Source organism: Antennarius striatus, chromosome 13 (genome assembly GCF_040054535.1).
Source record: "Antennarius striatus isolate MH-2024 chromosome 13, ASM4005453v1, whole genome shotgun sequence".
Classification (NCBI taxonomy): Eukaryota; Metazoa; Chordata; class Actinopteri; order Lophiiformes; family Antennariidae; genus Antennarius; species Antennarius striatus.
In genome coordinates this window covers 5,754,167-5,782,038 of record NC_090788.1, presented here as the reverse complement: position 1 = coordinate 5,782,038, position 27,872 = coordinate 5,754,167, and the positions used below count along the sequence as shown (strand labels likewise).

The following is a 27,872-nucleotide window of genomic DNA, read 5'->3' as shown; positions in this document are numbered from 1 at the left end:
TTGCATTCGTCTTGCGTTAAAACTTATAACAACTAGAAAACAAAAAGAAGAGCGCGCAACAGATTCTGATGAATATAATTTATAAAAATGCAAATATTACTCGGTTGAATGCTGGTTTTCGACAGGACTAGGCTCCTTGTACAAACCTCAGCTAAAATCACCAATATATATGTAAACCACTACCCACTAATTTTATTTGAAGAAAAGCAATGCAGATAAAAATTCCCCAATGTTTTGTAGAAGAAAAATGAAATGTACAGCAGCAGGAAATGTTCAACGTTACGCTTGTTTTTAAAAGGAAGGCATCACTGATTGGTTATAACTGCTTTTTCCATGTTGAAAGGACAGAGCAGATTAAAATGTTCTGACTACAACTTTCTTCCTTCCTAGAAGAAGAGAAATGAGGTAGAACACATTTACAATGGATTGTCACATCTTCACATGTTCTGACTGAAAACACAACTTGTATCTTTTGGCAAATATGTCACATTAAGGGTTAAGTAATCTTAGAACCATTTGAAAACAACTGGGTACAGGAGGGATGCATAGATGATGCATGAAATCCATCCACCTTTGTGCCTTCTAGAAGTTGTAAAAAAGAAATTTCATGTCCTTACAGAATAAACGCTTTCAAAGGAGAGATTAAAAAATTCTATAAATTAATGTCATATTATTATTATTTTTTCTCTTGAGCAATAGAAATAATTAGTAGTAGCTAGGCAAACAGACTCAGAAATGGTGTTCTTGCAGGGTAGAAAAATCATAAAAACAGAAGGATGATACGTATTAGGGTTGAGCCGGATACTTGTTTCATACGAGTATCCAGTACGGATAACGCATTTTTGACAAATACAAGTACGATAAAAATAAAACCCGTTAATACTCGTGATCGGACTGAAGGAAAATCATCCTGACTGTTTTCACGCTCTGTGATTGGCCAGTCACACATACTTCCCGCCCCTCCCTACAGACTGCAGTTAGAGCTGAGTTTGTCCCTGTCCCACTCCCCGGCACACGCAGACAATTACTGATCTCTCTGTTGGTGGCTTCACTGTTCTTCACATCTTCTGTCTTAGGTTTTCTTCAGCTTGCCTCTATTTCGGTGTATGGTTACCTGGTGAACTTTCTTGTTGTTCACCAGGTAATTTAACCACCGCCTCCACTTGTTGTTTTTTTTTACCTGTTTGTTCTAAACTCTGTTCAAATTAATAATTCTATGCTTTATAAATATTTTAACTGAGACCTAGCGCGCATACACACACACACACACACACACACACACACACACACACACACACACACACACACACACACACACACACACACACACACACACTCACCGCAATCAACATTGTTTAACTTTATGTGAAAAAAATGGCAAGAACATTAAGTGCTAAAAATAAATAATTGGGGAAAAAAAACAGTTTGATTATAAAAAAAAATCAACTGAAGAAGAAGAAAAAAAAGTTTTGTTAAGTATGAAAATTCTTGTTCATGCATACTTCGTAGTTGATAATTTCCTAATGCATGCACTTCATTAATGCATTTTGTGTTCACTCGTTCTATATATAGTTCCTTTACTATTGTGATCAAAAGTGTTGAATCTCAATTCTGAGGCTCTTCGGTAAATAGTTATTCATAGACTTAAGAATATTCATGTTCTGACTCCATAAAAAAACTTCTTCTGTAAATAGTTCTCTTACTTTTGTGATCAAAAACATTGATTTGAATCTCAATTTCGAGGCTGTTCTGTAAATAGTTTTAAATTAAACAATATAGCAACTTGTGATCAATCCATATCAATTAAAGACTTAAAATAATGTAGTGATTTAAGACCCACCCATTTCTGGTCAAACCACACCCACTTCCGGTTTAAGCCCCGCCCATTCCAAGTACAGATACGGATACAGATAATCTACTTGGTTGAACAGATACAGATAATGGTGTACTCGCTCATCCCTAATATTTATGCATGGGCATGACCCACATATGACACCACAGGTTATCTGTCTTTCAATTGTCAATACAGGTGTCTTAGGTCAGGACATGGGGATTGGGGAGGGGGGGTTCATATCCCATATAATGTGTTTAACTGAATGAATTCAATGACATAGGTTTTTTATTCAGCTTCCAGCTTTGCAAGGCTCCACACAATGAATGTGGGTTATACCAGGTTACTGGAAAAACAACAGTAGCACAGAGGCATTACCTAACATTATTTAGAAGACAAACAAAAACAAAGACAACAAATAAAGTGAAATGATGCATTACAGCAGATGACTAACCCTGTTCTCATCATAGATGATCTGGACTATGCTACGATGCTTGTGCTCCACTGGGGGAGGGGTCACTGGCTTTTCTGGCTCCACTGGCTTTGCTGCTTCCTCCTCCAGTTGTTGCTAAGAGACAACACCAACACAAAACATTTTGTCAAATAGAATATAAGGGAAAAAAGCATAAAATTCATGCAGAAAAATATGAGGTCCTCTTTTTATTCATTTTTTCACCTAATAGAGGAAAACACAGAAGCATCTGCACTGTACTGAAACCTTAAACCCACGCAGGCATTTTCATATTATTTTCTAACAGCAAATTCAAGTGAATGTTTTACAACTGAACTTAAGGTTTCTGCAAGTGAAAAGCTGATCCATACAGACAAGCTGAACAGGTGACTGATAAGTCAGTGTTTAAGTTCAAGTTTATGTAAGCTAACAGGTTATAGGGACCACATTGAGATCCTGAAAGACCTCAAACAAATCTCTGTGCAGCCCAGGTGCACAACTGCATGTATTAATATAGATTAAGTGTTACATTTGTCATATTTATTGGGTGTTTCAGTTCTGAGTGTCCACATCGGTTTACTTACTATATTCCATGATGATCAAACTGTAGCTGTCACTAGATCAGTGGTACAAATCAAAACAAAATCTCAATACATCACATGCAGATACTGTGACACCTGCTCTTCACATATTATACTGAATAAAGTATTACATCAAAGACAAATATAAACAAGAACCCAGGCAGTCAGAGACTGAAACATCCCGTAAAGGGTACGCCAGGGTACCCTGAAAGTAGTACCTGACAAGTGCATAGCTTTGACCTTTCAGGGTAGGTCAAAGCTATGCACTAACTTTGACCATAGATTTAAGCTAGTGTATAGGTGGATCAAACCACTAACTTTGATCTATGGTCATACTCACACTGGCCTTCTCCCTCGTCTTTCTATCTTATCAGGTTCTTCAGTGTACAAAAGTTGAAATCTGACCTTGACCTAGTTTTCTCAAGGTCAAGGTCATCATGTCATTTTGATCCCCTTTGCCGCCCGAGTAATCTGCTTTTAGTTTCATCTTTCTATCTGCAACAGTTGCGAAGATATTTGGTGGACAAACAAACAAACAAATGGACGAACACATGAACACTGACAATTACATCACCGCTTTGAAGTGGGATGTAAAAAGCCATATGTTGTGTGTCTGAGGCTCAGCAAATCCTTATTGGTGTTCATTAGTACGACTTTGGTCTCACATTAGTTCATCATAATATCACAAGTTTGGAACTTGCGCCAATTTTTCTTCCACAACATTCAGTGTACTGGGTGTTTGTTTAGAGATAAAACAATTTTACTTGCTAACCAACCTGCTTTTTCTTGAGCTTAAAAATCTGCTGCTCTACTTTAGCAATCTCTCTGTCCACTCGGTCCATACTCTGGATGAGCTCCTCCTTGGACAGTTTGGAGGGAGACGTGTCCTGCTCTTCCCCCAGATGAAGCGCATGTCCTCCTGGAGATGAGGACTCCCCTTTGACAGTGAAATGAGACTCCTGGTATGAAAATAAAAAGGTTCCATGACTATGTGAATAACCACAGCAAAGAGTCCTTTCAAAATCATGACTCAATGACTAGCAATCATATCCCACAAATTTGGTATCAGAAAGACCTTTTTTGTAGACTTCCAAATACTTACAAATAGTGCAAAGAAACCCTTTCTCAAAATAAGGAGAATGCTAATGAAGTATTGAAATGCTGCATACTAAAGTGTAAATCAATATTACTCAATTTTAATAGGTTTTAGGTTTATATATGTGAGGGCAATAATATGACTGAAACCAACAGGATTTGCAAGAACAAGTGAAGAAAAGTTCCCACCTTTTTAACCTCTACAGAGGCTCTTAAACTATCCTGTATTGTATGTGTCAGAGGCAGGCCAATACCCCCAGCTGTTGCAGGGGTGCGGGTGAGGTGGGCCTCAGCAACGGTCTCCATGCGAGGGCGTTTGGTCTCCAAAGCTTCATGCTCAGACTGGGCTGTGATGGAGTGAAACTGCTGTTCGTAACCATGGCGCCTCTCTGGAGGCCTAAAGAACAGAAGTAAACAAGAAACTCACAGATGTCTCAGAAGAAACGTCCAGTGATGCTAGATTTCTGTAATACGGAGAAAGCATCCCTGGGGAAGCTCAAAACAACAACAACAATAAACCAGCTCTGTTATATAACATATATCAGAAAAGAATTAAAGAACCCCTATCCGCAAGGATTTCATCTCTTAGATATTTAGGGAAGCTGGTTGGATATTTGTTAAGAAGCTCTTACCTTTCAGCTCCAGGGTGGAATTCAGAAAGTAAAGACGGTCTTCTCCGACCCTGTGGATCTTGCATATGAGTTCGATAATCTGGGATGACAAAATCCTAAGGACACAAGGTACATACTTTAAGAACTTTAAAAAGTTGTAATCAACCATAGATGTCTACACTAGCTGCTCCATTCACATTTTTACATGCTAGTCTTGGCAACGCTAACCAACACTGATTACATGTTAGAATGTGATTGCGGTGAAACACTGAAGGGCGGATGGGGTGGTTTCAAGAAATCATTTATTTCTACTTTTCCCCAGTTTCAATTGGATAAGGGATGAGGGCTGTTTGCTGCACCTTCTCCTACAACAAGCGAATTTCCAGCAAAGTGTAGAGAATCTAATCATGGACAACTGCAGCTCTGAGAGCAAGGATATGATTAAGCATCAGCCTGTGGAGGTCTTGTATATTAAAAAAAATGGCTATCCCACGAAAAAAGTTGATGTATTTATCATCACGTGGGAGGATCTTTCTAGATCTAGTGGCAAGAACTGTTACAAACTAATGGCTTTTTATATGTAAAATATTTAAAGCAGGCGGCACAGTGGTACACTGGGTAGCGCTGTCGCAGCAGAGCAAGTCGGTTCTGGGTTTGCCTTCCACTCTGTGTGGAGTTTGCATGTTCTCCCCGTGTCTGCGTGGGTTCTCTCCAAGTTCTCCGGCTTCCTCCCACCTCCAAAAACACGCACTTCAGGTTAATTAGCCGTTCCAAAATTGCCCGTAGGAGTGAGTGTGCACGTGCGTGTTTGTACGTCTCTGTGTGGCTCTGTGGTGCACTGGCGTCGCGCCTGGAGTTTCCCCCGCCTCACATCCTCAGTCAGCTGGGATAGGCTCCAGCCCCCCGTGACCCGCCACAGCAGATGAAGTTTAAAGCAACATGATCGGAAGGAACACCTCAAGAAATTTTACTTGAGCCACTGAAATTTCAATTGACTGAAAGATGTGACACATCAAATAAATATAAATACTCTTAGGCTAACTAAGGTCACTTGGAAAAGAACTGTAGTTCAAAAAATTAAATGAAAAAACCAATTCCTCATGATATATTAAATTATACCAATATAATACAGTTACAAGTTTAAATTACTCAATTGTATAATGTCCAAACTAGGCAAATCATGAATAGAATGTGCAAGCTGACTGTTGAGCTTAATTTTCCTCAGCTTGGGGAAAAATTTCACCATCATGATCGAATCAACCGTGAGAACAATCACAACTTCAATTGTCTAGCTAACGTTAGCAGATTACTTGAAGACCATTATCTTCCGTTCACAGTTCAAACATTATAATCATCTGTCTGCTCATTGGCACATTGTAACCTTAGGTTATAACATATTGACAGTGATAACAACAGCTAAATACAGAAGCACAGGCCAGGATTCCTCTATTCCAGCCTTAGATTCTTTTACTAGTTAATGACTGAGGTAGTCAGAGAAAAAGAGCTCTGAGCAGGGGTCTGCACAGCGAGGGAGGAAGACTCATTTTCCGAACACAACACAAAATGATTATGTTCAAATGAATGGATATTTGACTTGTAAGACAATTTTTTGCTCCACTGTTGTGTTTTGTTATAGTCACCAAGTTGTGTTGAAGTTTATAAATAGAATAAAATAGAATAAAAACAGAAATAAGGAAACTTCACCCATCTTTCAAGCAGCTTGAAAGATGGTGCATGATGAAGTTACAAAATTGAAAAAACTAAACTGTTCACCAATGTCAAGAATATTTATTATAAGTGTTCCATTGCTACAAATCTTTTATCAAAAGCCTATTGTGTAACAGACAAGTAAATGTTATCAGCACAGTCTGACCTCCAAACAAACCTGAACAAGCAAATGCAGTTACAGGAAAGCTTTTTTCCAAGATTTAAGCAAACAATCCAGCTGCCCAGAATTGTACCACTGACAGTTTTCTATGAAAATAAGTTTCTAAGAAGTATGTCATCCAAAATAGCTAATAAACATCTGCCATTGTCACAAAAGTCAATTGAACATCCAACTGGAAAGTGAGCTGCAATAAAATAATGAAGCTTTCTTTTAAAAATATTCATGCCAGGACTAAATCACATATACTTTCTGTGTTAAGACGACACAAACTATGACTTTTAGTCGAATTCAAATTGATAAAATTACAACACTTTCAATATTTATAGATTTGGAATTTACAGGCAAATGACACTGTGTTGTGCTAGTCTGTGGCCTTAGGATTCTGTGGATTGGGTCAAGCAGGGCCTCACCTATCTCCACAGCTGATCTCTACTTGCTGTGGCTCATTAGCTGCTGGATGCTTTATAAAGTTGCGCACATTAGAACAATGAAGTGGCAACTTGCAATCACGGTGCGTACCAGTAGACAGGGTGAAAGCTGGGACTTAAATTGGCTTGTTGACACTTGGAGACAGTAACTTCTTATCTGTACATTATTCACGTGATTAAAATGTTTATTTTTTCATAATTCATCATCTAGTTATGAATGGATGAATAGAAGATCTTATCAGAGATAGCATTAAAAAATGTCCAGATAAGTTGATCATGATTTGCGACTTTTTTTTACAATAGAATGAGTTAAAGTTAGTTTAGTCATTTTAAATAGAGAAAATGTGTTTGAGATATGAGCAGATTGACTTGAGATCTCAGTCACGGAACAAATCAAACTTCTGTGGGTATATATCTTTATATGTGTATGTGTTTATGTATACACACACATATACATACATACACACAAACCCAGCTGCATACAGGCTTCAATGCATTCGGCATTGCTTTCAGGAGTGTTTAATAAAATAAAAAAAGGAATAACAAAGAAAAAGCTAGCGATCAGGGACTTTGAAATCCAATGATCATTTATGTATTTTTCCAGGTAAAAAAAAAAAGTTCATCGGCCATTGCAAATCCCTAGATTTCTTGGGTTGAATTTGTTTACCAAGATGAAGCAGAGTTGCTGGCTAAGCATGTATTAAGTACCGTTTAACTCAAACCTGAAGGACAATGAAATCATTCAAAAAAATAAAACAGCAGTTACAACAGCAATAAGGGCAACCCCACAGTCAGCATGGGGTTTGCAGTGGTTGGGTTGGGCAATATGGCTGACACAGCAATATTGCTGTCTCGGCATTATGGTCAGAAAACATTCAGTATGAACCACATAAAAGATGAAGAGTCTAAATAACTATTGTAATAGCTTTTATTCCTTATATCTGCAACCCAACGCTCAGTATAAGAAAATATAAAATAAAACTTCAGATATCAGGATCTATAACGCAGCATCTAGGATCCACTGACATTTTTTTTTTTTTTGCTATCAACAAAGACCTCTCTGTAACTTAATTAAAAGTGCTGTAAAGACAACTTTAATGTTACATTTATGTACAATTATTACCATTACTTTTATAGATTGTAACATCAAAGTCTACATATCATAACGTTACCATAATATGGATTACCACAGAGTGTTTTGTAACACTATTATTGTAATGACAAACAATGTAAACACACAGAAGGGCATTACCTGTTGGTGGCGTGTACCAGTAAAGGTATACTGGACAGAATGTGGTGGGTATCGGTTCTGCTCGCTGCTGAAGCTCCCTTGGCTGGGGGGGTAGCCCGAGCTACTTGACATCCTGGTTCACTGCTAGTAGGCTGCTGCTACTTCACGGACCAGTTATTTATCTAAACCATTTTCAGTGACACGAACCAACTGCACAAAGACAAACAACACATTTCAGACACAACTTTTTACATATCGATGGAGAAAAAGTTTGTTCGCGTCAGCAACTGATAACCAATATAAAGTTAATTTAACTATTGGTCATTTTTCTTTGGCTGTCATACATTGTTTTTCTTTAAGATATAATGTAAAACAATGTGGAGACTACTCACCAAACTAGTACAGTAAATTTGATTCAAAAAGACACAGATGTGACTCCAATGCAGTTAGATAATATACCCAGCTAAAGTTAGAGAGAGTAAAAGTGACATGAAAATTGATATACACAGATTAGTTATGGTCCTAAAAAGCATATGTGAAATGTATAGGTAATTAAAACGCATTTTGATGGGGTAGATCATGTGATGTACAGAAAGAAGGTTGCATACCAATTCCAAGCTGTCTTAATTATCAGAGCATTAAAATTTTATTCAGTTCATAACAAAAAGAGAGTACAAGTATAAACATATCAAATACTATTCAATACTTAGAGGTAACAAACCTCCAGCAAGGTTGCTCATTTACTGCATGATAAGGAACAGTCACTAAATAGCATGATCCTTATAATAAGAGTCATTTTGTGTAATCCTGTTTTCACACAGACAGGCCAATGCCAGCCAAAGCATAATCTCCACGGTGCATATAATCAAATTAGACATGCAGCAAAGAATGCAGACAGGGACATTAATTGCACAATTTGCATACGACCATAATTACAATTAATAACACTTTTACACGAGAAATGTATTGTAAGTTACTTTTTTTAATACTCAAAAACAAACAGAATCAAAAAAGTTTAGCCACATGACAAATTTACTTTCACAAAAAAGTAAAATTCCCATACAGTATTCAATTTGACAGATATTTAAAATCCTAGTTCTATTTTCCTCTTACCCGGAGAAACTATTAAAGAAATTCCACTGACAATGATGTGGGCAATAATAGGTAGGTTCACTTATCTTTGTAATGTATCTCTGCAAAGAAGGAAACGTAGATCAAAGGCTGTTTGTGACAGCTATAAACATGAATGACATCCTCCTTGGCTAATCATCAATGTTAGCTAGTTTAGTCAGTCAGCTTCCTGTCCATAAGTGGATGCTCAATACCTTGTCTGCTCTCTTACAGTTAGGGGTAAACTCTGATATAAAATATAAATTTTTTCCTGCAAAAAACAGTGACACCTTTTTTTTAAGTGTGCCAGAAATCTCTTGCCAGTACAGCATTTCCAAGATAATCTACATCAGAGATGCTCAATATGTCGATCACAATCAACCAGTCGGTCCCAACGTTATTCTGGTAGATCACAGTGGCAGTTCAGGTAGATGGTATGACAATAAAAAATAGACATCAGCACATCCATAAACAGCGGTGGTAGCTAGTGATTGGGTAGATCACGTGACATTAAAATAGATGTCAACTTATCAGCCATCATGTCACGTCAATTAATAGAAGCTATAACAATGGCTTTCTACCAAAAAGTGAGCTGAGAAAGTGAAAGGTGAAGGAACTAAAAAGCCAGTTGTCTGACAGCAGTCATTTTCTCACAGCCAACTTCAAAAGCAAAAGCCACAGATTGCAAGTGTTTGTCACTGCAGTTGGACAAATCTACGGACGTGAGTGACACCCTGGATGTGAGTTTTAATTCGTATGATGTTTTGATATCACTGCAAAGGAGGCTCTAATAACAGTATTGTCTGTGAAAGAACACACCTGAGGAGAGGACATATTTCTGTTTCTCAAAAATTTTATTGAGAAATCCCAGCTCCCAGTGTACAAATTGGTGTCCATCATCATGGCTGGAGCACCTGCAATGGCTGGCTGTTTGAATGGATTTATTGCTAAGTACAGACAGGAGGATGCTTTCCCGGACTTTCTGAATTACTGCAGCATAATTTATCAACAAGTGTTATGCGCTAAAATGCTCAATATGAAAAGGATCGTGAATGTGGCAACGAATACGTTGCACAAGACCTCTTCAAAGATGGTTATTCTATGAACATCTGAAGAAGGCTGACTGCAACCCCTCTGAGTTGTTGGTACACATTAACGTGTGGTGGCTAAGTTGAGGGAAATTCTTTCAAAGATTTTGAGACCTCTGTCTGAAGATTAGGGACTTTTTCCATGAAACTGGAGATACAGAACACAAGCGGCTACATGGCCGACAATGGCTGTTAGTTAAGTCAAGTCCAAGTACCGTTCCGCCATGACTGATGATCATTCTGAAGTGTGCTTGAGGGTGACTGCAGCAGCTACCGTCTGGACTATGTATCTGATTCCCTTCAGTACAAGTCATCAGAGTAAACTCAGGACGTGACAAAAAATTTACATAGTAAATTATGTTGTGCAATACATGTTTTCATATAAGGCACATCAATGTACATTGAACATACTTTATAACCTCAATATTTACAAGTAAATGTGTTTTGCATTTTTGTAGTTGGTAGATCTTTTTGACTTGGCTATTTACTAAGTAGCTCCCATGCTGAAAAATGTGAGCACCCTTGATCTAGATAGACAAAGACACTACAGAGTATACCAAAAAACATGTTTTTTGAGGCGATGAACTGCCGCTTTAAATGGAAGTGGCAAGGATTTCCTTCATATCATTGAGTTGATAAACTTTATCAGCCTTTAATTAACATTTAATGGGCAGCTGTGGAAAAATTTTGTCCTTATATTAGTCGTGCCAAGCAATCAACAGATAGTGATCATGGTTTCAACTTTCCATTCGTGTTGCTATTCCTCCGATTAACATGCCATTACTATCTAATACCCTTTTATTCAAGATTAACAAAGCAATCCAATGGCATTCAAACAAACATGATGACTGGATGAACATGTCTAAAACTCATTGTTAAAAAATGTGGAAATAAAGTGAGTTATAGAAGAGACAAAATGAATTAACGAGCAGCTGATATTTGTCCTGATTTATTGATTAGATAAACAAACAGTCACAGGAAAGGTTTCTAGGTGATAATTTAGAACAAGACTCATTTGATCTTTGGGAGGGATTCATTTTTCCTCCAAAAAAAATTAAACACTTCAATATCTCATCTGCTGGAAGCATACATGAGAATTATAACTTGACCACCATGGCAAGACACTATGACACTAACATCAAGTTTGGTTAAACTACCATGCCCAGGATTAGAAGCTGTAATTTGTTTTTTATCAATCTGCAGGGCAAAAAGTTCTCAAGAGATTGTGAAATACTTTAACGTGTTCAGAAAATAACCTATATGATTGAGTATCTTGACAACATGACTTGCAAAACAAACTAATTAGTCAATGAAGCTGTTAGATGCTGTATTAGATTTTTTTTCCATGAACTAAAGAAATGTTTATGATATTCAAGATTATCTGTTCAAAATGATAACACCTTATTTCAACTATTTCTATAACTAAAGCAGCAACAAAGGGAGTACCCAAAAAAACAAACATCCAACACAAACTCAACAAGATGCAAAACAGCAAATGAAAAAACCCTAAAAGGGCGCCCAGAACCACATCAGCTGTCTCAAAATTTTGTATTTACAAAACACCCTTGCCTGATGATTGTTGCACCGAATGACCAAAAAGGCTGGCTAATTTAATAATAAAAATATTAATAATGTTATTTTTTCAAATTCGGGGATTCTGTATCGCAAGGTGGTTTTCAAAATAGTAAGCAGCATATAAACAGTAGAACAGGATCCAAAAATTGTAACAATGTTTTTGCTAGATACTTCCTCCGGGATTAATAAAGTATCTATCTGTCTATCTATCCATCTCATTTTGAGCTTCTGCTTAGCTTTGCCCCCAAGAATTAAAAACACATATATTGTTTCTCTGTGAAAAAAGAAGGAGAAACAGATCTCTTGGTTACGAGTCTGCATCATATCTTGCAAACATTAACTCCATGAGTCCTTTGAGTCAAAGCAATGAGTAAGCAGGATAATATTAATATGCTTACCATGTGAATCTGTTGCTGCAGCAACCCTAATTTATAGCCTGATTACCCTTGTGATGTCGCAAGCTTCTTTTTCTGCTTTTGTGATAATTTAAAAAAGATACGACAGTTCTTTCAAGAATACAGATAAAGTTTTGCGTCCTATTCTTTTTTACAGTGAGGTGAAGGAAATTGCAGCTGCAGCTAACCACAATGCATTTTAATGAGACGCAGTTTCATGTTCAATTAAAAACTTTGCTGCTTTCAGCCAGGTTGTTGTTGTTGTTTTTTCCACAGAGAAGGGATTAAAAAAGTTAATGTTATAAATCATTTACAAAGATCTTCCTGGCCACCCCCATGCAAACACAACAGCTGTGGTAAACTTCAAAGCTTCACGGCACACGATGCCACGCAATTAAAAATACTGTTGAAGTTTGTTGTTGTTGTTGTTGCTTTTTAACACCATAATGATGTATATATACGCATTTGGGTTTGGAACTTATATTGGGGGATGGGTCTAGTTCCACAACACAAGAGTATTCCGGAAATGCTCCACATATATTCACAATAATAAGCACTCACACACATATGCTACTATAAAGCTTTTTAACGACAATAAGACGTTAAACATATTGTGTTATTGTCGCTAGCTAGCCAACTAAGCCCGTATTTCACCTTTGAATTCTCAACCACGTCGCCATCTTGCAAGGCAGCTTTTCAGCGTAGACCGGGCGTTTAAATAGCTTGATAATTAGACATGTTGTTTTTCCATATTTCAACAATTTGTACTCACCTCATATTTAAGAAATATACCAATGGTAAAGAAAGGTATCCCTGACCAGAATTGTGTGTCAATAACTGATTGTAAATCCGCGGGTTGTGAGCAGTGGTCGACCAAGCAGACTGAAGGCTGCGCCGCATTTGTCGGTCGATGTCATGATATATTAAAATAAATTGTTCTTACAAGAAAGAATCCACAACATACTAGAACTGTTTAAGATATGTATGGAAAATAAAAAATGTAATATATAAATTTATTAAGGTATCTAATATTGATTTCCCTATTTTTTATAAATACTTGCTTTTTTTTTATTTTAGAATTTTATGTTCCTGCAAGGACAATACAGTGTAACAGCTAAATGGTTCCCTCCAGTAGGATAATGTTCCTGGTGTTCGTAATTTTAATTCTTGAGAAACAGTATTTTACCTTGATTCCTTTACATTTTCAATGTCACATTCTTAAACAGTGTTGCTATTATGTACAATATTCAAGACTTTTACTTACAATGCGTGAGTTAAAATTTAAAGGACTCGAAAAAGTGACGGTGAATGTAAGTGCGCAGGAATAGACACATAGTTTTGTATCTAAAAGTGGCCAAACTTAATTTATTTAGGACTCTGTTGTGACACTTATCTATATCTCCGAGGAATGAATAAAGTTCACTCATTAGATCTATAAGACAAACTGGTATATGTTTATTTAGAAGTGGAACTACTTACATTGTAGACTTTGTTTTCACACGGATTGTTGACGGAAACGGTCAAAATATGAGTATTTACCTGGCTGTCTTCGTGGTTGTAACCTATTTTATTTGGATAAAATGCTTTCACAATCGACATCGGCGAACTTTACAGAAGTCATTAAAAACTGTACTGGAGGTTCCATCACTCAGCGAAATAAAAGGTGATGGCATCAGAGCTTTGATTATAACTGCTCATCCCGATGATGAATGCATGTTCTTCGCGCCAACGATCCTACAACTCGTTGAGTTAGATGCCATCGTTCATTTGCTGTGTTTAAGTGAAGGTATGACGACAGCACACAAATGTTCATGCATACATAATGTCAATGAAGAAGCGTAAAGCTGAAGTGAAAAATGAAGTGTATGTCTTGCTGATAATTATTGTTGGCTAGTTTTTATTTCAGTGTTTGACATGACAGTTTACAGATTGTAGTTACCAAGTTATAAACGATATATTGTTGGTAAATAAAGGAGAAACAACTAGTCTCCCAAAACTGAAAGAGCTTTGTCAACCACTGAGTACAAAATTGCACACATAACTCACAATACTGTGATGACTTAACCTCTTTAAGTGAATACATACCTTATTCAATGTGATAAATTATTTTGTAAGACACTATTTACAGCAGAACTGTGACGACGTATGACGGTCAAAAAGCCGACGGAGCTGAAGCCTACTTCTGTTTAAAATCATATAATATATCACATGTGTCAAACTGAAGGCCCGGGGGCCAAATGTGACCCGCCACATCAATTTATGTGGCCCGCAAGAGCATAAAAGGTCAGAGTGTCGTAAATAAATGCGTGAGAAGCGTGCTTTGACCTGAAACTACATTTCCCACAATGTAGTAATCGAGCCATTTTTAACATTGATAAAAACATTTTGAACAAAGTTAATGTCCTAACTTGTGTTTGATGTTATTTTTCTTTATTCTCTTGGATAGTTCGATCCTTGATTGATGGCGTTCTGTGGGTTTCATAACCTGACAATTTGAAAGTATTTATGTTATAACAGAGAAACAAGCAAACATATTTTTTCTGTGCAACTGTAATCTTTTTTCGGAAATGTTTGACAATGAAGAAGTCAGTCATCTTAAAATAACGAGGATATTTTGAGTGTATTCAGACCGGCTAAATTATGGTGGCATCCCTTGTAGAATAAATACATTAAATAAATGTGTTTCAGATCCAACCTTACTCGTTCAAATCACACTCAAACAGAATTTACATTTACTGTACCTTTACATACATTTTAGCCCTTAATTCGTATTTTTCTTTTATGACAGTGCATCTTTAACCTAATTTGTCATTACAACTGTATGCAGGAAACTACTACAATCAAGGAGCTCAGCGTAAACAAGAACTTTTCAACAGCTGTGCTGTGTTGGGGATACAACATTCCAGGATCACCATAGTTGACCATAAGTAAGCAACTGTCTGCACAGAACACAACATCCAAATTCCAGCATTTCAGTTGTTTGTCTTTTGTGTTTATATTTGGTCAATATTAAGATTTGTGTGTTTTTACTTATTTTCCTAAGCAGGTCAGGCTTCAGCATGTCCTAGCTTCTTGTTGCCATCAAATATCTTTTAGAACAAATCTGACCATAAATTCTACTCAGCTTTTCTCACTTGAATAGAGTTGTTCTAGCCTGACCTGATGATTTAACTCAGCTTCATGGTGGAATAATTGACTGGGCAATGGTCAAGTAGGTTTTCCTATGTGGAATACAGATAATATTTACTCATTCATCTCTGAAAATAATGGAAGTGCCCAGTATTGTGTAGTTCAGCCAGTACTGAAGATATGAAATACCTGGAGCACAAACATTTGATATTTTGGAGTTCCTACATGTGTTACTTAAACTTACACTTTCTCCCTCCTACCTGGTCCCTTTAGATACACAGATTGTGAGTTACAATTGCATTATCTTCCTGAGTCAATCACAAATGCTCACACACTACTCTGCATGACTTCCAAGATGACGAGTTTCATGTTGTGGCCATGACAATAGCATGCTTGATATTTTTCTCCGATTGAAGGGTTCCTACATGGAAACTACCACCAGATTGGTACTATTTTTTTGGCTAAAGTAATTCTACAACACATATCATAAATTCCTACCAAACATTATTAGCAGCTTTTTAAATTGTAATTGAATCGTCAGATTTGGCAAAATTCCTACCAATATCACAGAAGACCTCAATGGAATGATAACCTTGCAAAACACAATTCTTGCAAAAAAAAGTTATCAGTTAATTATGTCAAAATTTCACCCTAAATCTCTAAAGGATAAAAGAAAAATTAAATGAATTTGTGGTCATTTATATCCAAAAGATTAAATACTTCCTTCACTGTAACACAATCATGTTCTACAAAATAAATTTTGTGAATGTTATTCACACCATAACTAAGAGGAGATTATGACCATATTCCACATTTGGTCAGACACTTAATTGATGGCATTTTGAGGGTATTTACCTCAAATTGTCATAAAGGTTCTACAAATCTTCTGTGCTGCTAGTTTGAAGATGTGTGTGAAGCACACATGTTTTAGTATTTGTAGCTTCTGTGTAGCAACATACATATCCGAATTATTGCAGTCCATCAGAGACTCATTGCTGTTGGTGATATTGATCTTGATGTCACTCTGCCATGTAGCAATGATCAATCCTGCTGAAACTGACCATAAGGCAATAAAACTATAGCTGTCTACTAACCAATTACTTTTTTGTGTTATATAATAAATATATTTATGAACAGCAATCCTTATAAATATCCAAGTTCCTTGTGTAACTTGGATATTTGGATATTATTTTGCTCTGGGGTATTTATAAACCTGTTAGAGCAGTCAATGGATCAGACTGTGTCAGGTAGCATGGTTATTGAAATCAGTTTCATTTAGATGATACAAAGCCAGCTACATTGGTTTTTGTGGGAAGTGTATCTATGAACCAGTTACTCAAATTTCATTTTCATAACAAAATTAAATAATACCTATGATAACAATACGTATTCAGGTTGAACTTGAACTTTTAGGCCAATGTGGGGCTTATTACCCTATCGCCATTTCACATTCCAGAAGTGTTTCTGATATTTTTTTAAAATGACATGATGTTGAGAGTGAAATGAGGCTTACCTCTTTGACTTTCTGCTTGATTCTCTGATTCCTCTTTTTTTTATTGGGGGGCGGGGGGGAGAGAAAACAAATTAATTTAGATGTTCTTCCCACTTTGTCCAAAGAGAAAGTCACAGTTTTTCATCTCTTATTCATTATAGAAGCAAATACTGAATAAAGATTTATACACATGAAATGTAATCATATTTGTATTTCTGTTAACATTAAAATGCCATAAATAACATTGAGTAGCTCTGATATAATGCCGTCATCGCAGCAGCAGGTGCCTCTCGGCTAAAACAGACTTCACTCAGTGTTGATGCTGTCGTCATAAATTCAAAGTATTAAGCAGACCTGGATGCCAGAACATTGAAATTACAATTGTTGCACAGGCTCTTTTTCTTTTCTCCTTCTGCAGTATTGTGTTGTTGATGCAGCTGTGAGAGTTTCAGTCTCCATTCTCTCTGCTGGCAAGGTCAGCTCACAAAGAGGGTGGTGGTAAAAGGTGATTTTGAAAAGGGGGAGGATTTTTTTTTTCTTCTTCTCAACCTGTGATTCAGCCCTGCAGCTTCTCTTGAAAGTGTTTGGAGTTTCCAAGAACCACTGGGCTGAGTACATGTGAGTCTCCACATGTTTGCTCACCAGGAAAGCTATATGAACTCTAACCGGGTATTCACAGTAATGATCTGGCAGCCTGCCCAGGCTGTCTATCCCAGAGAACATATTTGGTGTGTATTTGTGGGTTTTTATACACACAGGCACAGATTTCACAGCTTTATCGCCTTATGTACACAGAATTTAGCTGAACTTTGGTCTTGGTTCTGTATGCATCGCTGCTGAACTGGAGTGCAGCTCATTTCCCTTTCTTTGTATTTTGTTGTTTGCCCAAAACACACACCTAATCAATATTTTGCAAGCTCAACTCACAACCAAATTTCCCTTCACCACCCTCCCCCTCCATTGCCCCCCCCCCCCAACCCCCACCCTCTCTTGTCCATGTCTGCCGAAGCCAACTGCTAAGGACTGTGGGATACCATTTGATAACGCTCTGAGCGCTGCTAATGTAGGCCATTCCAAACTGTTTTTGGTGTTTGAGTGTCGCCCTTTTTGCTTTTCATTTACCTTCCTTGCCCACATATGTGCAGATGTACATCATTGATTTGACCCGTCCCTGGTTTTGCTCCCTGATTATTTGCATTGTGCAGAAAGAAAGTAAATATACAGTGTGAAAGTTTGTAGATATTAGAAACTTATTAACCGTGCGTTTCTTATAAGTTCCTTGACGTTTTTATTAAGTACACCTTGATGAAATACTGTTTAATAAGGAAGCAATTTGTTTAAGCTGCAGGCTGTAGTTTGCGGTGTTGTCTCATGTCTAACGTCACTAAATCAAATGGGCAAAAGATAAGAGTTTGTACATGTCTATGAGGCTGTTCAAAATGTTATTCACATAATCACTTATTTCAAAGTGAGTTTTTTTTAAATTTACCGTAGTTATGTTAATATTGGTGTGATTCTTTTTTTGTCTCGAGTCATTGATTAAAATGGAATCAACATTAAACGAGTTTTGTTGAGGAAAGACAATGTCAATACCTTTTTTTGTTTTTTAATCTACACACAATAAATTTTGACTATTACTGAATGTGAGCTCCTGCTTGTTCACAAGTGAACTCCATAGGACATGTGTGATCAATACACTCATCATGGAGGTGGAGGGACATCAAGGTGTTCCCTTTCTTTGTAGAACTGATGTGGAGGTATAAAAAGATGAATGTTGGATCCATTATTTGCTGGAGGGTGTCATGGTGTGACTGGACCCCTGTTCTCCAGCTGAATTCTCAGCTACACGATGTCGGTCCGGAGCACGGCCTGGGATAGGTTTTATGAAGACCGATCACTCACGACCACGGCCTATGGGATAACGTGAATTCTGTTTTAATGCTCACTGAATAGGACAGCTGTGTTGACAGTATCTGGGGCCCCAGTGCATGTTGGGGCCTTTGTGATCAAGCTTGATCTGAACACGCTCTGCTGCCTCTGCACTTGCATTGGCTTGACTTCCGTCTGCTCCCTGGATCCAGTTTTAGTTGCTCTCTCCTAAATGCCACCATTTCTTCATTACATTACACATCAGACGGACTAGTCCAACTAATTTAACTCTTACCATGAACTTGTTCTTTTGATTTACTGTTTTCCATTTATTTTATTCTTCTCCCTTTCTAATAAAGGTAATGCAGTTCTCACTACTGCACTTATCCACACACAGGGTTTAAGTTGGGTTGAACAAAACCTTAGCTGTCTAATGAACACATTCGAGTAGAGATCTGGTAGTCCGGTCTTGCTGTTGATGTCTGTTTATGCTTTTGTCTTAAATGCATTTGTCACCATACAGACTGGTTTGTGCATCCTGCATAAATTACATTCAAAACTACACCAGCAGCATTGCTTCCATAACTAATATTTTCATTGTTATTCATTCATGAATAGTGACTAGTGTCTTTACTCCCGATAGAACTGCTTTATTACAGTGGGATATCATGGGGTAAAGCCATTCCCAGCAGGACATACAGGTCCACCATGAGGACGCAGGTATGGCCGGTTTTCAGGGCTGTTGTCCATGTGACCAGACTAAACAACCCCCCTCTGACACACAAACACATAGTCGCACAGAATCCTCCTACTGGGCCAAAGTTCAACCGCTGCATACAGACGCCTGCAAACAACTAGACGTCCACTTGCAAAGCTCAGAGGGGGGAGCTGCAGAGGTTAATTTAGGACATTTTGCACCGTTGGCATGGCAAAGCTGACACACTGCCTGCATCCTGTTTGAGAAAGGTCAGGTGTCATATGTCTGTAGTTCTTTTTTTCTTTTTACCCCATTCTTCCAGGCTTAGCTACAGTTAACAGGTTGTAAAGCAAGACATCTTAAACTGTAATTAAACTGTAAGGGAAAGTATTTTTAATATATTTCACTGCTTTATACACTTTTATCAAATTCTTATAAGGTCCTCTACTAAATAAAACCAGGCTTGTGTTTTATTTATTTATACTCAGCATATAACATTTGTGTAATAATCCATTTCATAGCACCATCCTGCTGTAAAAGAAACACAGGCGCACACTGACTCCTGATAGATGTGCGTCGAAGACGTGCATTCACTCGATGACAGACCATTTTAAACTATCTCTGAACCCCTGAAGGTCCGCCCCCCTTCTCCCTGTGAGATAGCAGACCCCCACCCCACTACCATTTTCACCAAGGCTTGACCCTCACATCACTGGCAGCCAGTAGATTTGTGACTTAATCCATCACTTCCCTCTCCCAGCTCAACTATCGTGGCTCTTTGTTAGCAACAAAAGGGGGTGGGGGACACACCACCACACATACCCCCACTTTATGCACTTATATACATATATACATGTGCTGTCACCCACATTCTACCCCAAAAATACAACAACTTGTCACCTCAATGATCTGTTTATCTTTCCAAAGAATCACCATAAATGACAGATTCTTTTGGTCGCCCTGTTCTTGATCAACATAAAGGAAAGGATGAGTGACTCTTCTTCACATGCAATCCTCAGAACCCCACCCCCCTTTCTTTTTCCCATTTTGAAATTGTTCAACATTTTAAATGACAAGAAACCTGTTCTGGATTTGAATTGGTAAGTTATCAGTACAGGTGTGTCAACTTTTCAGCCACAACCTGGATGTATGAAAATGAATGTGCATCACATAGTTTGTTCGTTTAAACGCCTGCGAGGTTTAACTGTTCAACGCGGTGACGTGATGACGTCTTAACCCTCCAGATGCATATTAAATGATAATAATGAATTTTTTTGCTTGCAGATAAAATATCAAGAGAAAAAATCCTTGTGTTTTATGCTAGACTTAATTTGAAAGTGACCTAGTGTATTTTTCTTTCCCTTTTTTACAATATAGAATTGGGTTAGATGTGTAGCAAAGAGCTGCGGGCAGAATCAAACCCACACTGGCTGCTAGAGCACTTGAGCCTCGATATATAGGCCACACACTCTGCCAACAAAGCTTTATTTCTTTAGCTTGTTTCTGTTGAATTTAAACAGAATGTTGGACAACTTCTCAAAGCAATGATTTTATTTTCTTAACTTAGAGAAAATAACAGCTATTATTTCTGCCAAAAAATTGAGTCCACGAGTGTTTAGTGGGCCCAGAGCTCTGGCTGGCCAAGTGTTGTGTTTGATGTGTGCTCCATGCTGTCTCCAGGCTGCAGTCTCAGATGAACATGTTGCTCAGGGCCTTCTGACCCTTAACCCTTAGACTTCCCACAACTCCCATGTGTTTGCATTTTTCGGCAACCTTTTTTTTTTTAATACAATGGGCTAAATCTGCATTGTCCTTGAATTTGGTGCACAGAAAGAAGTTGTACACTGTAGAAGAAACACTCAAACATGAGTGTGTTGTGCAGAATTTTCTCTGTTTTTATATCATTCTTACTTGCCAGACTCCCTTCCTTTCTCTTCCAGAAACCTTCCAGATGATCCCAAAGCAGAATGGAGGGTCTCGCTGGTCTCTTCTATAATTGTGAAGCACATGAGAGCTCACACCTTCAACATGGTATGGTCTTTACTTTCGAAAAAGTGGCTTTTACTGTCATTTCCCATTTGATGTTAACAAACAATTGCCCTGGTATTCTGTAAATGGTACACATTAAATGCATCGGTTTGATTTATTTTCACCACATGTCTTAGCACTGCAAATTTTTTAGCTGAGTATCTCAGATTCACTGTAGTTCTTGTCATAATCTAGTCAGCCACTGCAATGTCTTTTTGTCCAATTCTGGCTGTACTTTGAGCTTCCTTGAATACGAGGGGAAATAGCCTCTGCACCAGAAGATTTGGATACAGTTTCTGTTTATACAGCAGAGATCCTTATCAGCACCGGTGCAATTCCATGCTATTAGCAATTGGGAATGTGGCAAATTCAGATTTTTAAAATATGGTTAAGTCGTTCTATTTCAAGAAGGATAAAAATGGTTGCAGTCTCTCACCAAACAGCAGTACAGCAGCGATGTAAAAAAAAAACCCAAAAACTAAAAATCGTGCAGTTCTGTAGGGAAGATGATTACACACAGCTGGGTTCTTCTGTCCCGTAGATCTCTTTTTGTTATCAAGGAACACAAACAAATACCCTGCCTCCACCCATCCTGTCAGGCTCGGCAGAGAAAATACCTCTGGACCAGAAAGTCGACTGAATAATCAGATCATGTAAACATCTTCTCTACTGAATGGGGGCAGCAATAACTCACATGTACACATGAAAAAGACGTTTACTTACCCTGCCCTAAAAGTGAACAATATTGTTGGTTTTCTCTGATGCCATGCCAGTCTCTTGCTTTTCCGTATACAAACCAGCAAGAACTAAGAGACTGAAGTTTACAAGTTACTTATGTGGTGGTGGGGAGCTTATGCGTAAGTTATGCTTGATTGCAAAGACATAGTCATGGTAGAGTACGTCTGAGCACAACAAATACCAAGTCTTTAGTCGAGCACGTTTTCTTTGCATTTGGCCTTTTTTTTTTTTCTTCCTCTGGTGTGCAAGCATACTCACAGAAAAAGTCTTTAAATATCAGTTGTTGGCTGCCAAGCATCTCCACAGTCAGACACAGAAACCCTTCCACCAACCCCAGAGAAATCTCTCCCTCTGATTTGGCTTTTATTTATTTTAATGTACTTTTAGATACCCGTGTTCTGGCTTTCGCCCACACTCTGAGATACTGTGTTGTTTCAGGTGCTGACCTTCGATGGGAGAGGAGTGAGCGGTCATGCCAATCACATAGCCATCTATAAAACTGTCAGGTACTAACTGAAATTTAAGGTTTGGAGTCTTGTTTTGTTTGTTTTATTTTTATACATCACCATATTTATAGATGCCATCCTCAGGGATATTGTGTGGCTTTATCATAGTCACAAAAACCCGCCCTTTCCACAATCATAAAACACTGTCCAGAAAAATGAAGGCATGCATCAACGTTTTTGCTACCCAAATGTTTCTCCACAAAGACACACACACATACGCACCATGTTTTTCAAATTTGGTCTGTTACACAGCTCAAAGGTCATCCAAACAGTCCTCAGAGGCACTGGGCCTTGCTCCCAGAGAGCAGCAGTAAATCCTGTCCCTGAAGTGGTGAGGTGGGAGGGCAGTCCTGGTTTGGAGAGGCCAACCAGGCAAGCTGCATCAAACTGCTGGTTTAAAAGAATGTGTTTTCCACTATGAAGTGTACTTTGCTGTCCCAATGTTGCACTGATGCCTTATTTGTCTGCTATCTTGGATGTGATGTTTCCCTTCACAGAGCCTGTATGAAACTCTGTTATACTGCTGGCCTTATCTGTTAATAAGACGTGAGCTCTCCACACTACATCTCATGATTCCCATTAGGCTAGATCCCAGAATGACTCCGCACTCAATTCACGGTGCTCTAAAGGTCAATGGTGTGTCGCTCGGTCTGGCTTTCGTTAACATTTTAGCTGTTGCGCACAGAAATGCAAGTTTGAGTGGAAAACTTTCAATGTTGTCCCACCATGACTCAAAGACAAGTTACTGTATGAAATTGTGTTTTTATGACACTCAAAAGAAAAAACTCCCACACAAACATCCGCACGTAATGCCTTATGTAGCTTGGATGAAGCTCTCTATGGTCTGTTCTGCAAGTGTACATCATTGATCTTGCACCTATTTGTGTTGTAATCTGTGTATCCAGCATACTAAACATGGTTGCATATTGGCAAATACAGACATGACACTCTGGTCATTCAGTGTCAAGATAGAGACAACCCAAACCCTGTCAGTAACCTGTATTGCTGCATTGCATCCTTGATATTTTCAGTATTAACATTATTATCGTCTCCACTTGCAGCTATCTGGCTTCCACGGGCCAAGTACCCAACGGTAAGTCTGCTGCACAAAAAACTTTCACATGGATCACATGTTGGATTGGCTTGCAATTCCTAGTAAGACTGTCTACAATTAAAAAAATCTAGCACAAAGTAAAGCTACGATAATTATGAATTCTTTTAGCATTTAGGCTCAATATATATATGGATTCACAACCAGACAAGACAAAAAATATGTCCTTACATAAGAACTGCCCCCTCTGGTCATTTTCACACTACGACCCTTGAAAAGTCCTGCAAACTGACTCATACTGGGTATTTTGTTGCCACACAGCGCCCCCTTCTGGTCAACATGAGCTGCAAGATTCTAGGGTTCCCACATTTTATTGAGAACATTTGAATGTTAATAAAAAGTTATTTTCAAGCATGTGTCCTCAGACTGCACACAGTGGTTTCTGTTGTTAGCACATATCACTGTTGTCTGTGCATACTTGAGGCATTTGCAAATTTGTTTTCTAATGTCAACTCAGATAACTGAATTTGTGCTTTCAGTTCATTCTGATAGGTGACGATAGTGGAATTGCTTAATCAGAGTGTGAAAGGAGGGGATGACATGTTGCAACTGGCAGTGAGCTCATAACTTTGCCTGTTTGGTAAATACAGTACAAATCTACTGTTTGAACAGACAGTAAGATAAGAAACAGGGATTTCATGCTTGCATAGTTAATCATATACAAGATCTTAATGGTTGCACTGTGCTGGTGAATGTCACTCCCAAGGCTTAGAACAAACACGCCTTATTTAGAACAAAATGACTGCGGCCTTTATGCCTTCTTTCGAAAGTGTTGAGCAAACTGGTATGTCATAAATAATGTTCTTTAGTTATTCATTACCAAGCAGCTATTTGTCTGGTCTCACTGTAACCTGACGAATAGGAAGCAGAGAATTAGACGGCAGGACTGTAATAAACCTAATCACCTGGCTGTAGGGCAGGAAGGCCGTTAGCAACAGCTCTGACCTTCATTTGCCCCACAAACTCTCTTTGTGGGGCAAATACTACCACCAAAGTACTCAGTACCACAGCAACACTTTAAGCTAAAGGTGATTATAGAGTTCATGATTTCACTGTGTCTGTTGCTGTGTGCTTTGTAATGTTGATTAGTGATTAGTTTTGTCTAATTTAAATGTTATTTTATATTTTGCTGACAGGCTTCACAATAAAAAAAACACTTGAAACAAAATGACCTAAGAGTGGCCTACTTATCCGTCTGCTGACATGCTAACAGCTAACTGGGTCTCTGATCTCACAGGCTGTGTTTTGCTGTCCCTGGTGACCGTTGGCCTCCTCAGGAAGTACACCTCCTTCCTAGAGCTTCCCCTCAGCTGTTTGCTGCCATCATGTCTTTGCTGTTTTTCAGGCGCACAGGGCTACAGGCAAGCCACAGTAAGCCTCGTGATAGACACGTTATCACCCAAGACATGTCATCATCTATTTGTTTCTTGTACTTTTAAAAAAAGAATATAAACATTTATATCCTGAAGAAGCAAAAATTAAGACAGGAAACACAATGACACAGAAATAGGATGAGCGAAGATTGAAATTATGTCCAATTAAACTTACTATTAAATACAGACATGAATGCATCAACTAGTCTCTGAGTACTACTGGTTGTTAAATGATCTTTAACTACGATATTACTATCAGATATTCTCTTCATCAACCCCCCATTTTCCTTTCAGAATGCCATGTTATGCCATCGCACTCAACTCCTGTGGTTCCGTTACCTCTACATCGCCTTCTCTCGATACATGTTCACAAACACCTTCCAAATCATACCACAAGGACCGAAGAACCTCAAGATCTACTGAGATTATCTCATGTAGATATATGGCTACCACTACTGTTGTGTTTCCTGTGAACAGTTTTTCTCACATTGAATCAAGACTGTTGGTCAGATAAAACAATATGAATACTTTCACTCGCTTTAAATGAGGCTGACAATAATTTTGTATTTTCATTACAGAAAATTCTTTATTGTTTTGAGTCATTACACTGTATTAAAATATCTGTAAGGTTTGAATAGGTTGAGTTTGTGTCATTCTATGATTTCAAAAACAGTTGAAAATGTTACGCATTATTTCTGATATGCTGATGATCTCTTCTTGTTTGGCGCCGGTGTTATTTGGTTTATTTCGGCTCTGGTGCAGGTTTAGACATGTCTCTGATGCTCTTCTCAGCTGCCATACTTTCCTCCCACTTCTCACCATGAAACTTGTGTACTGTGACACTGAGGACAGTACCTGGGTCCAGACAATGTGCTGCAACGCCTAGGAGGAAAACAACAACAAAAGCACAGCTTGTTGGTTTGCATGTGAACAAAGCAGCCTGTTGTCTCAAGCACATCGACCACTTAATGACATAGGTTTTATAATTCAAATGGCTTCAGGGAGTTGCCTGATATATATTTTTTCCTATAGATCATTATCAATATATTTTATTGGTCCATTTGCAGTAAAAAAAAAAAAAAGGAGGATGAGGATGGAAGTCTGCAACATGTGTTAATCATGTGCGACGTGTTGGTTGTCTTACCATATCCATCAGGGTTGGAGCGAGGAGTGTAGAAACTTTGGACCCCACAGGTTTTACAGAAGGTGTGTTGTGCAACATGTGTGTTAAACGTGTACGTGGTCAGATTATCTGAACCCTGAAAAGGGGAAAAAAATCACATTAAAAGAGTCTGGTTATTTTTTATTAACTCAGATTGAATCAAATGTCTGCCTTGTATTTAATACCTGTAGCAGCGTGAAAGCATTTTTTGGAACAATGAAATGATGGTTTTGCTTCTTTGTACAAATGCTGCAACTGGAGAAAGATGTGATTAAATTTTTTATACTGTATGTAAAAAGTGTGCAAACATGTATTTGAAATCTCTTTAATTTTTAAAGTAGATTATGATAGTCTTAAAATGATTGGACATTTTCTTTATCATACAAACTCTTAACCGAAATAAAAACGGTATGATTGAATTTTCTTTGCCATACTCGCAGTCAATAACAACAAGGTTTGGAGAACTCCAGACTTCAAATCTGATCGCTCCACAATGGCAGCCGCCTGTATGTTTCACAAGATCCATCCTGTTAAAAGAAAAGAAAACATAAAGGTAAGTACTCCTTTTTTAGTTTTCAGGAGACATATTTCAGTATTAGAAGAACAGGGAAAAATGTCCTGACCCAAATGATGTGAAACTGGTAGACCTTGTTTATGGTGAAACCTGTTGATGTCTTACTGAATGGCACACCCCTCTGGTTACAGCTCAGCGAACCACATCAAAGTCCTTCAATGATAAAGAGTCGAAATTACTTTGACACCCGTCTCAGTTACTGCAATCAGATATCAATGTCATAAAATCAAAACATCAAGTTTGTTGTCCTGACCCATGGAGACTTGAATGTGACAACAGCGTCATCTCCCACAGCCTTACGACCTGCTTGAAAGAACTATTTCCTGGAAGACTTTGGTCAGACCATTATTATTCCAAGCAAGGGGCAGGGTAAAGTACAGGAGATTTTCACAAACACATTCCACAGTAGTTGAACCAGTTCAACCAGTTGCCCCACTGTGTGGGAGAGCACTTACATGGTGCATCACGGGTGGGGTGTCATATGATATGGTGCTGGTAGGGTGGGGAAAGGAACCGCTGTGACCTAAATACATAAATTAGGACTATCCTGTACCACAGCTTGAGTGGTAGGCCAAGGCCAAAATAAAGCCCCCATATACTAAAAATCCCAGTGTGACTTTTTCTCTTTTGATTTGATTGTCTTTCATAATGTGGTTAGGCAATGTTTGAATAACTACTGTACTTTACTTATGTAGGTCAAAGTGGTGTTCCAGAAAACATTACAATGCACAGTATTACCATCATTTGAATACAATTTTTTACCACTAATATAATAATATGATAGCATAGTTAAACAAATGAGATATTAAATCTAAATGTAACATAATACAATAAAAACAAATAAGTAAAACAAGTAGTGATTTAGTGCTGAACCCAGAGTCATGATGTAATAAACAACTTAATAGTTAT

At 38.0% G+C, this 27,872-nt stretch overlaps 2 protein-coding genes across 8 annotated transcripts in view; one reads left to right on the top strand and one right to left on the bottom strand.

The window, feature by feature from the left end:
* The window catches only part of ncor1 (nuclear receptor corepressor 1), a 51,805-nt gene extending 38,615 nt beyond the window's left edge, over positions 1-13,190 (bottom strand). For all 4 annotated transcript variants that reach the window (XM_068330467.1, XM_068330468.1, XM_068330469.1 and 1 more), the window contains exons 1-6: positions 13,057-13,190; positions 8,138-8,326; positions 4,591-4,685; positions 4,148-4,355; positions 3,640-3,822; positions 2,286-2,399 (exon numbers count right to left, since the gene is read on the bottom strand). In XM_068330467.1, coding sequence (XP_068186568.1) covers positions 2,286-2,399; positions 3,640-3,822; positions 4,148-4,355; positions 4,591-4,685; positions 8,138-8,248 — 711 coding nt within the window. In that variant the 5' untranslated portion in view covers positions 8,249-8,326; positions 13,057-13,190. The remainder of the gene's footprint in view (positions 1-2,285; positions 2,400-3,639; positions 3,823-4,147; positions 4,356-4,590; positions 4,686-8,137; positions 8,327-13,056) is intronic.
* A 494-nt stretch (positions 13,191-13,684) lies between these two features.
* Positions 13,685-25,970, top strand: pigl (phosphatidylinositol glycan anchor biosynthesis, class L). Of its 4 annotated transcripts, none has more exons than XM_068330867.1 (7): positions 13,685-13,947; positions 15,112-15,211; positions 21,412-21,502; positions 22,676-22,743; positions 23,805-23,836; positions 25,092-25,215; positions 25,522-25,970. In XM_068330867.1, exons 1-7 carry the CDS (start codon positions 13,812-13,814, stop codon positions 25,739-25,741), a joined length of 771 nt encoding a protein of 256 aa, XP_068186968.1. In that variant the 5' UTR covers positions 13,685-13,811; the 3' UTR covers positions 25,742-25,970. The 4 variants fall into 4 exon arrangements, with proteins under 4 accessions (XP_068186968.1, XP_068186966.1, XP_068186967.1 ...); XM_068330865.1 differs by having other exon boundaries at positions 13,685-14,070; XM_068330866.1 differs by having other exon boundaries at positions 13,685-14,070; positions 25,092-25,225.
* Positions 25,971-27,872: the final 1,902 nt, after the last annotated feature.

Excerpts from the sequence above, each read along its gene's own strand:
- pigl (XM_068330865.1), top strand. The coding sequence starts at position 13,812 with ATGAGTATTTACCTGGCTGTCTTCGTGGTTGTAACCTATTTTATTTGG. Across the intron at positions 22,744-23,804 it reads GCCATCTATAAAACTGTCAG|CTATCTGGCTTCCACGGGCC; the intron begins GTACTAACTGAA and ends CTCCACTTGCAG. Across the intron at positions 25,216-25,521 it reads TCAGGCGCACAGGGCTACAG|AATGCCATGTTATGCCATCG; the intron begins GCAAGCCACAGT and ends TTTTCCTTTCAG.